At 33.2% G+C, this 13,104-nt stretch overlaps 1 protein-coding gene and 1 pseudogene across 1 annotated transcript; one reads left to right on the top strand and one right to left on the bottom strand.

The window, feature by feature from the left end:
- Positions 1-360: 360 nt before the first annotated feature.
- Positions 361-5,036, top strand: LOC134262207 (putative nuclease HARBI1). The gene is made up of 6 exons (XM_062744590.1): positions 361-457; positions 2,328-2,440; positions 3,652-3,763; positions 4,086-4,209; positions 4,312-4,566; positions 4,865-5,036. Exons 1-6 carry the CDS (start codon positions 361-363, stop codon positions 5,034-5,036), a joined length of 873 nt encoding a protein of 290 aa, XP_062600574.1.
- Positions 5,037-6,632: 1,596 nt separating this feature from the next.
- LOC134262210 (uncharacterized) lies at positions 6,633-12,686 on the bottom strand (annotated as a pseudogene).
- Between the last annotated feature and the right edge of the window lie 418 nt (positions 12,687-13,104).

Here is a 13,104-nt window from a genome sequence, read left to right as displayed (position 1 = left end):
AAACTCTTATTATCTTAGTGTTGATTTCTTTAGTAAAAAAACCGCTACCAGGTTTATTTATATTTCGCTACCAGAAATTATAAGACCAGGCTTCGGGGCCACCAACCCTGATATTTTCTCAGATCTGAGATTTCGCAGAAAATCAGAGATTTTCTAACCAAACTGTGCCACCAAATAAATATTTTTCAAACTCACACTATTCTTTTGAGTTTTTTTCTTATATCTTACATATTTTCAAAAGCGCGTGCCACCAACGTTTTTTCCGACTCTGGTGAGAAAAAAATCAGAGTTTTCTCTGAAAATCTTGAGTTTGGTAAACAGTAACCTCAAATAAAAACTCACGTGAAATCACTCACCAAAATGGCTGGAAGTTTTGTAAGAAGGCGTCTGCAACGTTGTCGGCGAAAAGCTATACGTGTGCCAAGGAGGATCTTGGATCGATCAAATCCACTGGAAGGTTTAAGCGATGGCGAGATATTTGAAAGATATAGATTTTTTCCTGCAACTATTTTTTTCATTGTCGATATCTTAAAAGACAACCTTGCGTTCCCGAATCTCCGAAACAATCCACTGACACCCCTTCATCAAGTCTTGGTCTCGTTGCGATTTTTCGCGACAGGGTCCTTCTACCTGACAATTGGAGACACCTTGAATGTTTCGAAAAGTGCAGCTGGTAGGGCGACAAGGCAAGTCACTGACCTTCTGTGCCAACCTACAGGGCGTTTCATAAGCCTTCCCCGTGGAGAGGAGCTCCGAAATATCAAGGCAGCATTCCATAAGATTGCCGGTGAGAAATTTTGTCTGCACATGACCATGACCTTCACTTATTCTGTAGCTTGAACCCGATCATTAACGCATTTCACCACATAATAGTAAATTAAGGTATTCAATGTATAACGAAGGGATTTTGACTGATTTTAAATAATTTTAAACTAGTTAAAAGCACACAGCTAGAAAACGATAAAAGTGAAATAAACCAAATTCACAAGACTTATAACATGTAAGGAGACGGTCATTTTGCACATTCACAGTTTTTGAAGAGTTATCTGCCCTTGATGAAAAGAAGAAAATTTTTGATTTCACAAAATTTCTGCGGTAAATAATTTATTTTATTTTATATTTTAATAAAGAGGGAGTTTATGCATATTTTCACCAAGAGATTTCTTTGAAATTCAAATTACTTTTTACAATATCTTATAAAAACATGCACTGCCCATAGACTTCAATGTAAAATTCAAAGTGATATTAATTGGACAATAATCAAAATTTTGTAAATTCCTTTGGTGGAGCATTTTCATTTGATAATATCTTCAAATTGCTACCATGATTAAAAATATTGGACCGTTCATTTATTAGGTACAAAATGTGGTCGTTATACATTGAAGACCTTAAAACATAAAGTAAAATATAACACAAATGTATCATGCAGTCTATTCACACGAAGTTCTCCATTTGTACCTAAAGCATGCACGTTTTTACAAGCACAGAAAGGTAACCATATATCAATCGTAAACAGTGCACTAGTACTATTACATGCACCATAATAAATTAATCGTCATATATAAAGCGCCTCAGTACATACCGAAAAATGGGATTTAATGGGAACGCTTGAACTAAATCTGCCTTCGAAGTAAAATGACGTTTTGTTACAAGACATGTATAATTTATGAAGACAAATTAAAAACATATACTTTACACAAAGCATCCTAATGCCAAATGAGCTTAAAAGTGGTGCATGCCCCGTAGTGACATGCATTATTAAAATTTTATAAAGCCATAATCATTGTCAATATTTTGATGAAAAATTAGATCAAGGCTTTATATCATTAAAAACAAAGTGGTTTCATATTCTGTTGAATTACATTGTTTAATTGTGGGGGCTTTAAAAGCAGGGGAAAAAAAGGGGGAGGGGCTTTATGCCTTAGTCAAAGGGGCGTATTATGGGGCAAATACGGCATTAAAGATTTTTCTCATCTTCATACACAACTTCACAAATTATTTCATTCTATATACATATATTAACATCATGATAAAATTAATATGGCTTGATTAAAAATTACGAAGATGAAAATGCATACTTTTATTCATTACACATGTTATATACCATATATTCTGGATTTTTTTTTCTGGACTTTTTTTAAAAAAAAAATTATTTGCAATTAAGAGAAATTTTTCATAAAAATGTAGACCAAAAAAAAAAAAATCATGATTTTCGAAGAACCTTTATCAGTTAAAACTTTGTACTCTGTTTCCTTTTCATTGAGGATTTTTAAGATCAAAGGACAGGATATTTATATCCAAACCCTTACATGTACCTCTTTTCTCAGGATTTCCAAGTGTTGTGGGGTGTGTTGACGGGACAATGGTCAAGATAATAGCACCACAAGTGAACGAGGCTGATTACATATGTCGCAAAGGTTATTATGCCATCAATGTGCAGGTACTTTGAAATTTCAAAACTGAATTTCAAAAGATTGATTGCACTTAGTGTACAAAAAGTGGCCCCCGGTTAATTGCGCAAAAACAATATATAGAAAGTAACCCAAATAGATTAATAAAGCTATTCTTCTAGGTCTTAATTGCAACTTTGCAAAATTACAGGAATTAAAAGTAAGCAAAAAATAAAGAACGAGGCTATGTTTTGTAAGAGGGGTCACTGTAATTCATGAATTTCCATTGTAATTCAAAGTAAATTAGCATTTTATTAATTTTGTTTTAATTTTGATCCGTGTCAATTTAATTTTGATCGGGTTACGTCCAAATATTAAAAAAAAATAATTTCTCTAAAATTTCTCCATTTCGTTTCAATTTCTTTTAAAAATTGGATTTTATGGTGATTTAAACCATAGGTTTAAAAAAATATTCACAAATAATGTGTTTTATTTTCATAAATATTTTTTTATAATAAAAATCAAAAAGTCTAACCAGCCTTTCTTTACATATTTTATAGATATTAATATGATACATTCATTTACAGCAAACTGTTAACTCGAAAACATCTTAGTTGGATATAATTAATTTTTTTTTTCATTTTATTTGAAAAAATACCAAAAAAATTCATGTAAAATAGCTAAATAGCTTAAGAGCTAGTATCGACCTTTCAATGCTAAATCCCTTGTTTTAAAAGGATGACTCAAAGATCTATGAAATAAAAAGTTGGTGTGTTATTCCACCTTAATGTGACACAAAACCCAACTCGGACAGGCGCAACATTCCGGAATTAACTCCCACTAGAGGGTTTACTTAATTACCTTAATTAAAACTAAAGCGCCGTTTTCAATGAAAATTTTTGCAAGTAATGTACTAGTACCACACTGATAACAAAATATCGGTTAGGTGTAAAATTATTAAGATTTGAGTTAATTAGATAAAGTTAGAGGGGTTCAAAAAAGGGACCACAGCACCATGCTCAAGTGGAATCATTCTTTTCTTCAAAATATTCTATAAAATCGACTTCTTTCGCCACAGTAAATTCTTAGTAACACTTTCTCTCTCTCTCTCTTTCGAAAGGTTTATGTCTTCACATATATAAAATGATTTCAAAATATTTAAAATAGAAACTAAAAACATGCATCGGCTCCCAAAAATTAATCAGACTAAAATATGATTCCATGTTTAAATTGTACTTAAAAATTTCACCATTTCATACAGATGATGTGTGATGCTCGATTTAAAATCAGGGACGTGGTTGCTAAGTGGCCTGGTAGCGTCCATGATTCCAGAATTTTCCGGGAATCACACCTCTGCAGAGTTATGGAGGAAGGTAATTAGGCCAATAAAAATGAGTTTTTTGGTTCTCAGATCCTCCCTCATCTCTTACAAGTGTACCTCATTGACCCTCTCTATTGCTAAATTAATAAAATTAAAAAAAAGAAATAAAGTGCCTCACCATTTTTTGAGGTTTTGTACAATTTAAAATGCCTCCCTCCCTCAACATATTTCTTTAAAAGAAAAAGGCTTGAGAACCAAGGAATTAAATTTGCATGGCCTTATGAAATGGGATTCAATTAAATTATTACTCGATATTTCCAATCTGTATCCTTATATAATGGTTTGCTGAAGAATTTCTTTCATTTAATTTTAAGGACAGCTGCAAGGAGTGCTGTTGGGGGACTCAGGATATGGGTTAAAACCATATTTATTAACGCCATACTTAGCTACAGAGACATCAGCCACACAAAAGTTTAATGCCGCTCATAGCAGAACCAGGTTGGTACAATGATATACTCCCCCCTTTTTTTTTTTAATTGAGCATGCATTCAAATATTTGTATCATCACATTCACATCATATCCATTTTTTTAATGCACAGAGTGACAATAGAACAGGCCTTTGGAGTCTTAAAGAAAAGATTCAACGCCCTGCATTCAGGCCTGAGAACCGGCCCAGAGAGGGCTTGCCGGGTGATCACTGCATGTGCCGTCCTCCATAACATCGGCCTGGATAGGGGAGACATATTAAGAGATGTCCCCGAGATCACTGCAATAAATGAAGTCTGTGAAGTGCCCCTTCCAGAGGATGTCCAGGGTCGCACAGTGAGGGATCACATTAAAGACACATATTTCAGGTATAAAATACACATCAAATTCTTTCACTCTGAGTGTCCAGTCCATGAAATTTCATACTTTGAACACTGTAGCATTATATAAATATAAAGACACCATTGTTTGTTCTACTAATACATTTATTTACTTCTTACATATATACCATTAACATCTAATTTTAAAACTTAGTTTTCCATTAAATAAAAGGTCCTTGGGTCACAATGCTCACCTGAGTTACCTTGACTTCTCCATCAAAAGAACTTTATTAGATTTTTCTCCCCCTTCATTTATATGAAAATATTTAGCTCCATATTGTCAAAGTACCAGTATCGTAGGGTCAGGATATAATTTGAGTCCACAAACCAAGACTAGTGCTTCAAACAAGACCATGAAAATCCAGGTCGTGTCACAGAAGTTGCTGGCACGAAAAAGATCCTTCACTGCTCAGTGGTCCTATGTCCAGTATAAATCTAAATTTGCAGTTATCCACTGACTAAAATTATTGAAAGAAATATTAAGCAACAAACAAACAAAAAAGCTATTGTGGTTTCACCCTATCATGGAGACTATGATTTGAACAGACTTGAATCTGTACTGCTTGAGGGTGCTTTCACAATAACTTCATATAAGATTCTTGAATTTCTTTAAGATTACTTTAATTTTTTCCACTGGATCTTGTGAGCAAGTCCAAATAGATATTAAAAAGGGTTAGATGGACATTGGCCAAAAAGTGATCAGAAAAGCATATACCATATAGTAGGTTTTCTTGTCGGGTGTAAAATTTGGCGTTTTGTCTACTCAAAGGTATGCCAATAATTTTGGCGTAATTTATTTAAGCGGACGCAGGGTTTCAACCTTTTGAAAATCCACACTAATAAGAGTACTGACTATTTTAAAGATTGATATTTTAGCGGACTATCATCAAAATGCCAAAATAAGCCAAAATTAGCACCCCACTAAAATAACCCGATATACGGTATGTGTACATGTAAGTATTTTTACAATGTACATAAAAAAGTGTACATGTATATTATACAAAGAAACACCATTTAGTTCCCCTCAGTGTTTGGTGTAAAAGTTTACAAACAGCAAAATATTTTTCATGAAAAATGCCATAAATTACACCTATGTTTTGATATTAATCCATACATGTGGATACATATGTATATCCTTTATAACCAAGCTTCATTTGATACATGGTACTGAAAATGAAGAATTTTTTTTACATATCAAATGACTTTCACATTCTAAAGAGATCTTTTATGTTGTCATGACAAATACATAATTCTTTTAACTGGATCCTTTGCAAAATACCTGTAATATTTCAATTGAATCTATTAAAAATTTAAGTTTTGGTTGAATTTTGAGTTGTTCCTGTATTACCACAAGGCAAGGAGCATAACAGACAAGAGGCCCATGGGCCACATCGCTCACCTGAGCACAGTAGCTTTAAAAAAAAAAAAAAAAAAAAAGCAGAAATGAATTTATTATTGAAAAGTTTAAACCCAAAAGAGGTTCCAACAAATTCCTAAAGGGAAGAGGGTATGATTTGAACAAACTTGAATCAACACTAACAAAGGATGCTTGCATATAAATATGATCATTCATGCCTTTGCTATTCTTGAGAGGAAGATTTTTAAAGAATTTCCTTATATATTTCTTTGTAAAATTATGATCGGCCATTGTGGCCCGGCCCTACCCCTGGGGGTCATGATTTGAACAAACTTGAATGTACACTACCTGAGGATACTTTCCTATAAGTTTCAAGTTTCCTGGCACAGTGGTTCTTGAGAAGAAGATTTGTAAAACATACCACCAAATTTTCACTATTTCTGAATTACTTCCCCTTGAATTGAATCCCCTTTACCTAAGGATACTTTGTGGCAAGTTTGGTTGAACTTGGCCCAGTGGTTCTTGAGAAGAAGATAAAAATGTAAAAAGTTTACAACGACGACAGACGACGGACAAATACGTAGAGATTTGATTTATAAGTTTTTAATGTCATGACTGTATGCTAACATGGAAATTGTAAAGAAAGTGAATTGAATAAAATTATTATGGAGTGATGATGAAAAGAGATGGTTATAACTGTTTCCAAATTCCAAATAGCCCTTGCCAAGGGAAATAACTCTTGTAAATGTGAAAGTCATCTATAAAAGGATATTAAAAATTAAACTTCATGTACTGGGAGTATCTGAGCCACCACCTCAGGATGCTCATTAACGAACATTTGAACTTTTAAGTTGTAATACGATTTCTTTATTTCGAAGACTTCTTTCTCTAACTTGATCTTCTGAATTTCTTCTCTCATCTTCTCATGCTCTAATGTCATAGTTTTTTTCTTCAAGGTCCTGAGTGGTGGTCTTTCTTTTCTTGGAGGATGGTTTACTTCTATCTGCAAAATCCAGGAAACTTAAAAGTATAAAACAGATCACAGGTTCCCGGAAAATCAAATCATCATGTGTTATTCTATCACAACTGAAATAATCGGAATGAATAAACTTATACACATTATCTTTTTGTGATCTTAATTTTAAGGGGGAAATTATTTTCCTACACAGAGAAATTTGGAACTGTTGCTATAAAAATTCATGATATATGGGATTTTACAGTATATTCTATTTGTTGTTTGTTTTTTTATTCATTTGTAAAAGCTAGATGTTTCTTTTAATTACTGTAATACTATTGTTTATACATGCAAGAGTAAATAATCGTAATGCTATTGTAATGTTAAGAGTTAATTACTTTTAAAGTCGAAATGATCAAAGCCATTTATAGACCTGTATCCATAAAAATTTTGGGTAAAAAAATTGTGGGGTGCAACGTGAAGACCGGTCCTTCAGACGAGACCGTATAAATAGTTTTCATATCACACAGTTGTGACGTCACAATGGGTTTTGCAATAGAGGTATGAAGTAAAATGAAGTGAAGTCCTATATAAAGACAGTGTTGAAGCATTATTTGTGGTGTAAAAAACATGGGATAAAAAGAACCTCACATGATTTGTAGTTAGATATGATTTTTATCCAACTCGTTGTGTGTTTTTATCCCCTCACCAAGGCTTGAGGATAAAAACCACACAGCTCGTTGGATAAAAATCATGCATATTCAACTACAGATCATGTAAGATCCAATATCCTATAATTTTACCTTCTGATTCCTCTTTCTTTTTCAAAATTGATGGTGGACCACACACTTCTGATGCTGGATCTGTTTTGAAAAAATATTGAAAATTAATTTTTTTTAATTCATTAAACTATACAACTTTTCATAGTTAATTTAAAATTATAGTCTTATACCATATATTCATTATTATGTAGTTGTTGAGTGTGGTTAAGAGCAACAGTTGATTTGTCAGACCGGCCTGCAAACTGTTGCCCATGTCTGACAGATCAACTGCCTTATATTTACATTTGCATTATATCTTTCTTAGATGAACCTATTGAAGAGAAAATATGTTCAATTCTGTGCAAATGTTATTTGGGGATCAGAGGTCATAGTGCGACCGAATCACTGAGAGAGGTGATATTTTGTCTACATATTTCTGTCACAGTGCAACTTGTTTTGGAATATTTCTCAGTTAATAACGATAAAAAAGATAAAATAATAAATAATATGGATATTTTTCAATCACAAGATATAATATTCTTTTTTTCGGTGTGAATAAGGTTTTGAATGCTCTAATTAGCCAAAAACCGCAATTACCTTTTAAACCAGAAATCTATTAAAACAAAACCAGGCGATACCGACACTTTTGACTTCAAATATTTTAAGAACTTGTGAAATATAGTTAGATTATTCTCAGCAGTGATCATAACTGTTTTGTTATATTTATGTAATAAAACCTTTATATCAGTCTTGTATACATGTATTTCACTCAGGATTTGTTTTTCTTTCCTAGCAATTCCATAATGGAATATAAACAGTAAGATTTCATGCAATTAGCAACCTGGTTTGGTTTGAACATATTTTATTGTATAAATACTATACAAATGGTTTGAACACAAGTTCTAACAACTTACTAGGTTCTCACCATACAACTGTCAATATATATACATAGGGAAAATAAGTGAAAAGGAATATTGATGTACAAACAAGTTTGTTAAAATGAAACATACATTTGTTACATAATTATGATAAATATATAATTATATAGATATATAGAGTGTAAGTGTTAGGCAGTAATAGTTAATTAAATCTACCAGAATCTCTTATAAATTTATGAACTGACTGAAAAATATATTTATTGATTTCTACATTTTGTGACTCATCTCCCCACAGAAGTAAATGACAATCAATAATGTTCAATTTGATATTTGGTTTCGTAAGACACAGTAAATCTCTGAATAGCTTTTCTCTAGCATATTGGTACTTATTGCATACAAAGAAAAAATGATATGGGTCTTCTGGTGTACCACATGAACAGTTAGGACTCTCGATAATGTTTCTTCTATAAAGATCATAATTTAAAATGCAATTGTGTCGTAGTTTAGTATGTATGATATTAAGTCGTCTATTACCATGGGAGAAATAAGAAGGGTGGTCTGCTGGTTTTTTATGTATGTTATTTTTAAAGCTGCTAAAAGATATGCTGTTTCTAGTGGTGATACTCAGACTATTCCATTGGTTTATTGTATGAGGAACAAAAGATTTCTTGAATATTTCAAGTCTACATCTAGGAATAGTGTAGTCCTCTCTATTGCGTGTATCGTACTTTGATTCATTACGTCTTGTTGCGGGAAAAATACTTTTTAAATAATCGGGTACTAAGTTGTGATGTACCTTGTACATAGTATTAAGTTTTGCTACTTTTCGCCTATCTGCAAGAGGTTCCCATCCTGTTTCTAAATATAATGCATCTCTTGAAGCGATAATTGGTAACCCTGTAATAATTCTTGCAGCATAAAGCTGTACCATTTCTAATCGTTCAACATCTTGTAAAGAACACCCGTCCCAAACTATTGAACAATATTCAAGTAGCGGTCTAATGAATGTTATGTACATTTTAGATAAAGTTTTTCTACCGATATTGTATTTCAGCTTTTTTAAAAGACCTAGTCTTTGGTAAGCCTGTTTAACTATATTGTCTATATGATCAGACCAATTAAGATTTTGGCTCAAAAGTAAACCCAAATGCTTATGAGAGGTTATGTATTCTAGATTACATCGTTAAAATTGTAATTTTGGGAGATAATAATTGGATTTTAATGTAAAGAATAATGCTTTCGTTTTAGATGGGTTAAATTTCATAAGCCATTTGGAAGACCACTTGTCAAGAATATCTAAATCATGATTTAAAGTATATTCAATAGTTGCAACATTATAAGAGGAACTTTGCAACGGCAACCTGCTGTATCAATTCCTCCAGCTATTCCTTCAAGGGAAGGTCTTCCCTCCAAACAATCAAGAATGCACTGCTCAGCAACTGAAGGTGAAGGGGGCTTTGGGCCACCTCCTGTCTTTGGTCTTTTCATCTCTTGATAGTTTTCCCTTTGCTGATTAAAAAAAAAATCCTTGTTTATGAAAAATGGAAAAAACATTGCTGACTGCACACATAACTACATGTACTATACAATCTCAGGTTACTGTAATAACCAGAAGACTCTGACGAGACTGTAACTTTACTGGTTTATACTTAAAAAAAAGAGAGAAAATTGAGTTAAGATGTCCTCAACAGATTAACTGAAGCGAAAGAAATAGTTAAAATTTTTGCTATCTGTATCTTTGAAAACATTATGTTACAATTGCCGGAGCTTTACATCAAACGAACCTCCGACTGTTTGAGAGTTAATATAAGGACCAATGAATCGTAAAAATTAACTCTTTCTACGGTGGCAGTACAAAACATGCAAGGCAAGGCTACATACATGTACTTGTAGATTCATTGTTGGGCCAAAATAAAATTATGTTTTGTTTGAAAATGCCTCCCATCTCTGAAATTCCCCCTTCTGAAAAAAAATTATTGACCAAAAGTAGAAAGATTTTTTTTTTTTATCTAATCAGTTTATTTTCCCATTCCATGTATCACATGCACCAAACAAAACACTGAAATGAAGTGTCAGATCTGTGTAAAATTAGGTTTTTCTGTTGATGGTAGATACTTTTTTTTAAGCCAGAAAATGTATTTACTGTTTACTGAGATTTTTTTTATAAAAAATTTAAAATTTATCTTCAATTTAAAAAAAAAATTTCCATCCCTCCCTCCTGTGTCTGAAACCCTTCAGGCGGCAATTCCAAACAAACAATTTTTTAAGGATGGCCTTGTTTCAACCATATTATCGCTCTTTATCATTCACAATATATCCATATCTTGGAAAAATAATCATTAATCAGGTATACAAATGTTTTTCCACCTATAAACTGAAATAATCAGATAATAGGAGGGAAATCATTTGGATATCTGATTAACTTTCTAATATTTGATGAACACTTATATTACTCAATGTTTACATTTGTTATGCTTTTCTACTATGCCAAGATATTAACATTTTAATTACCTCTCTGCTTCAAGTTGCTATATTGTTTACTAGCCTCACCACCAGTTCTCTGCATTCCAGCGCCACTGACTCTAAAGAACATAAGAAAACATCAGAACACAATTAGTCAAATGTGGTTCTTTCTGAGTGCACTTTGAGATGAATGCTATCACATTTTTAATTATACTGAATAATTAACAACGTTAAAAAATTAAAAAATAATACGATAATAATAATTTATCTATCACAAGGAACATTAGTTGTTTGGGCCTGGTGGGGGTTGCAGAATTATTGAATGTTTATAATAAACCAAGTAAAAGTGATCTTGAACCCCTTGAAAACACTGGAACCCCTTGAAAACACTGAACGGCCCCACCATGGATCTGTGCTAAGTTGGGTTATGATATTGCTATATAAGTTGTTGAAGAACAGGGTGTCCAATGCACTGTGAATTTACCCTATAGTATATGGCTTAATCAACAGTTAACCTTGGCTATAACTTTTGAACCCATACAATAACCCCTAAACTTTCAGAACTTTGATTGCAATTGCACAGAAAAAGACATTTTTCCAAGAAAGATTTTTTCATGAGTTGTTTTCAAATAAGTTCAAAGTTGAAAATGATCACTGCAGCAAAATGAGATTTTCTGCACACTATGAGAATTTTTTTTCCTAGAAATTAATTGATTTGGTAGCTAAATAAAGTTACCCCAGGTAGGTAAATAAAGCTATGTAGTTAAATCAAGCTACGTAGCTAAATCAAGCTACGTACTCGTTGCTAAATGAGTAAATCTAGTGATTCATTGTACCAGACCTGATCAAGAGATATCGAACAGCATATTACCGAAAGCAGAACTGATAGGCCTAACAATGTGCAAGAAATATAAAAGAAAGAAGTAAATTATGAAGTTATACAAGACTTAAATATATATAATGAAGTAGTAATGGACTTATCGTATGTTTCAATTATTTTCTCGTATAACCGCCAAACAGGCGTCATCAAGCAGCCATCGTGTGATCATGTGATTGCAAAAAAAAAATAAACAATGCGGAACTTTCCGGAGAACATACCCATTCACAGCCTCTGCAATCTCCGCCCATGCAGAGTCTTTGGCTGCTTTGCCACCCCCCGGGCCTTTAAATTTCCCAAACAAAACCGTCTCTCGTTTATGAACCTCCTCTACCAACACCTTCTTTTCCAACTCGGTCCAATTAGGGTTTTTTTTAAAATAAATTTCCAGAACTAGCCGAACAATACAAGTTGTCTTCAGAATTAGCAAGAGCCATCGCCAAATCTGCATCTGTAGCCATTATAGGGTGACAGGGTGACAGACGGCTATTTACATGTGACGTATGTGACGTCATTGATTGCATTGAAATACATGCGCAATGTAAATTTACACGTTTTCAACAAAAAATGTAAATATTTTGAAAGTGAAAGTAGAGTTCTTACCTGAATCAGCTGTTTTGTACATCATTGCGGGAAAAAACACGCTCGTAACTATGTAAATAAATCTGAATTTTTTCTCTAATCTCAGCTAACGTGAGACCAATTTCAGAAATGTTGGTGGCACGGCATTTTAGGAAAATTTCAGGTGAGGCAGAATTCTAAGATTTGAGGGTGAGTTTTGAGGTGAGATTTTTATAGGTTGGTGGCCCCGAAGCCTGATCTTAGCCGCGACCAGGCTTATATATTACAAATACCAATTTGGTAATAAATAATTATTTTATCCTATCTTACGAACTCGTAACGGCGAAAACGTTACATTTTGGTGGCAGCAGTGTGATAGGATAAATTTATTCGTGCAGGAAAAATTGTTATTCTTAATTTACACTTGCTAGATTTTCCCCGGTGAAAAAAAAGTAAAATGGCAGAATCCCGTGGTTGTAATGTGAACCCCAATGACCAGGGTGGGGGTGAACCAAGTCCTGATATTGAGACTAAAGTGAATTCTATGCAGTCCCAGATTTGTGATATTTCGACGGTGTTACAGAAACTTACAAGGACTTTAGAACGTTTGGTTGACAAAGACCATGACATGACAGACTGTAGAAGTGAGTACAGTGATTACAGAACGATTGACA

Source organism: Saccostrea cucullata, unplaced genomic scaffold (assembly GCF_032062105.1).
Source record: "Saccostrea cucullata isolate Sc308-1 unplaced genomic scaffold, CSIRO_AGI_Scuc_v1 ctg3189, whole genome shotgun sequence".
NCBI lineage: Eukaryota > Metazoa > Mollusca > Bivalvia > Ostreida > Ostreidae > Saccostrea > Saccostrea cuccullata.
This window is presented reverse-complemented; position numbering and strand designations above follow the sequence as displayed.

Coding starts and splice junctions, on each gene's coding strand:
- LOC134262207 (XM_062744590.1), top strand. CDS start 361: ATGGCTGGAAGTTTTGTAAGAAGGCGTCTGCAACGTTGTCGGCGAAAA. Junction 3,764..4,085: donor CTGCAGAGTTATGGAGGAAG/GTAATTAGGCCA, acceptor TTTAATTTTAAG/GACAGCTGCAAGGAGTGCTG. Junction 4,567..4,864: donor ATTAAAGACACATATTTCAG/GTATAAAATACA, acceptor ATATTGTCAAAG/TACCAGTATCGTAGGGTCAG.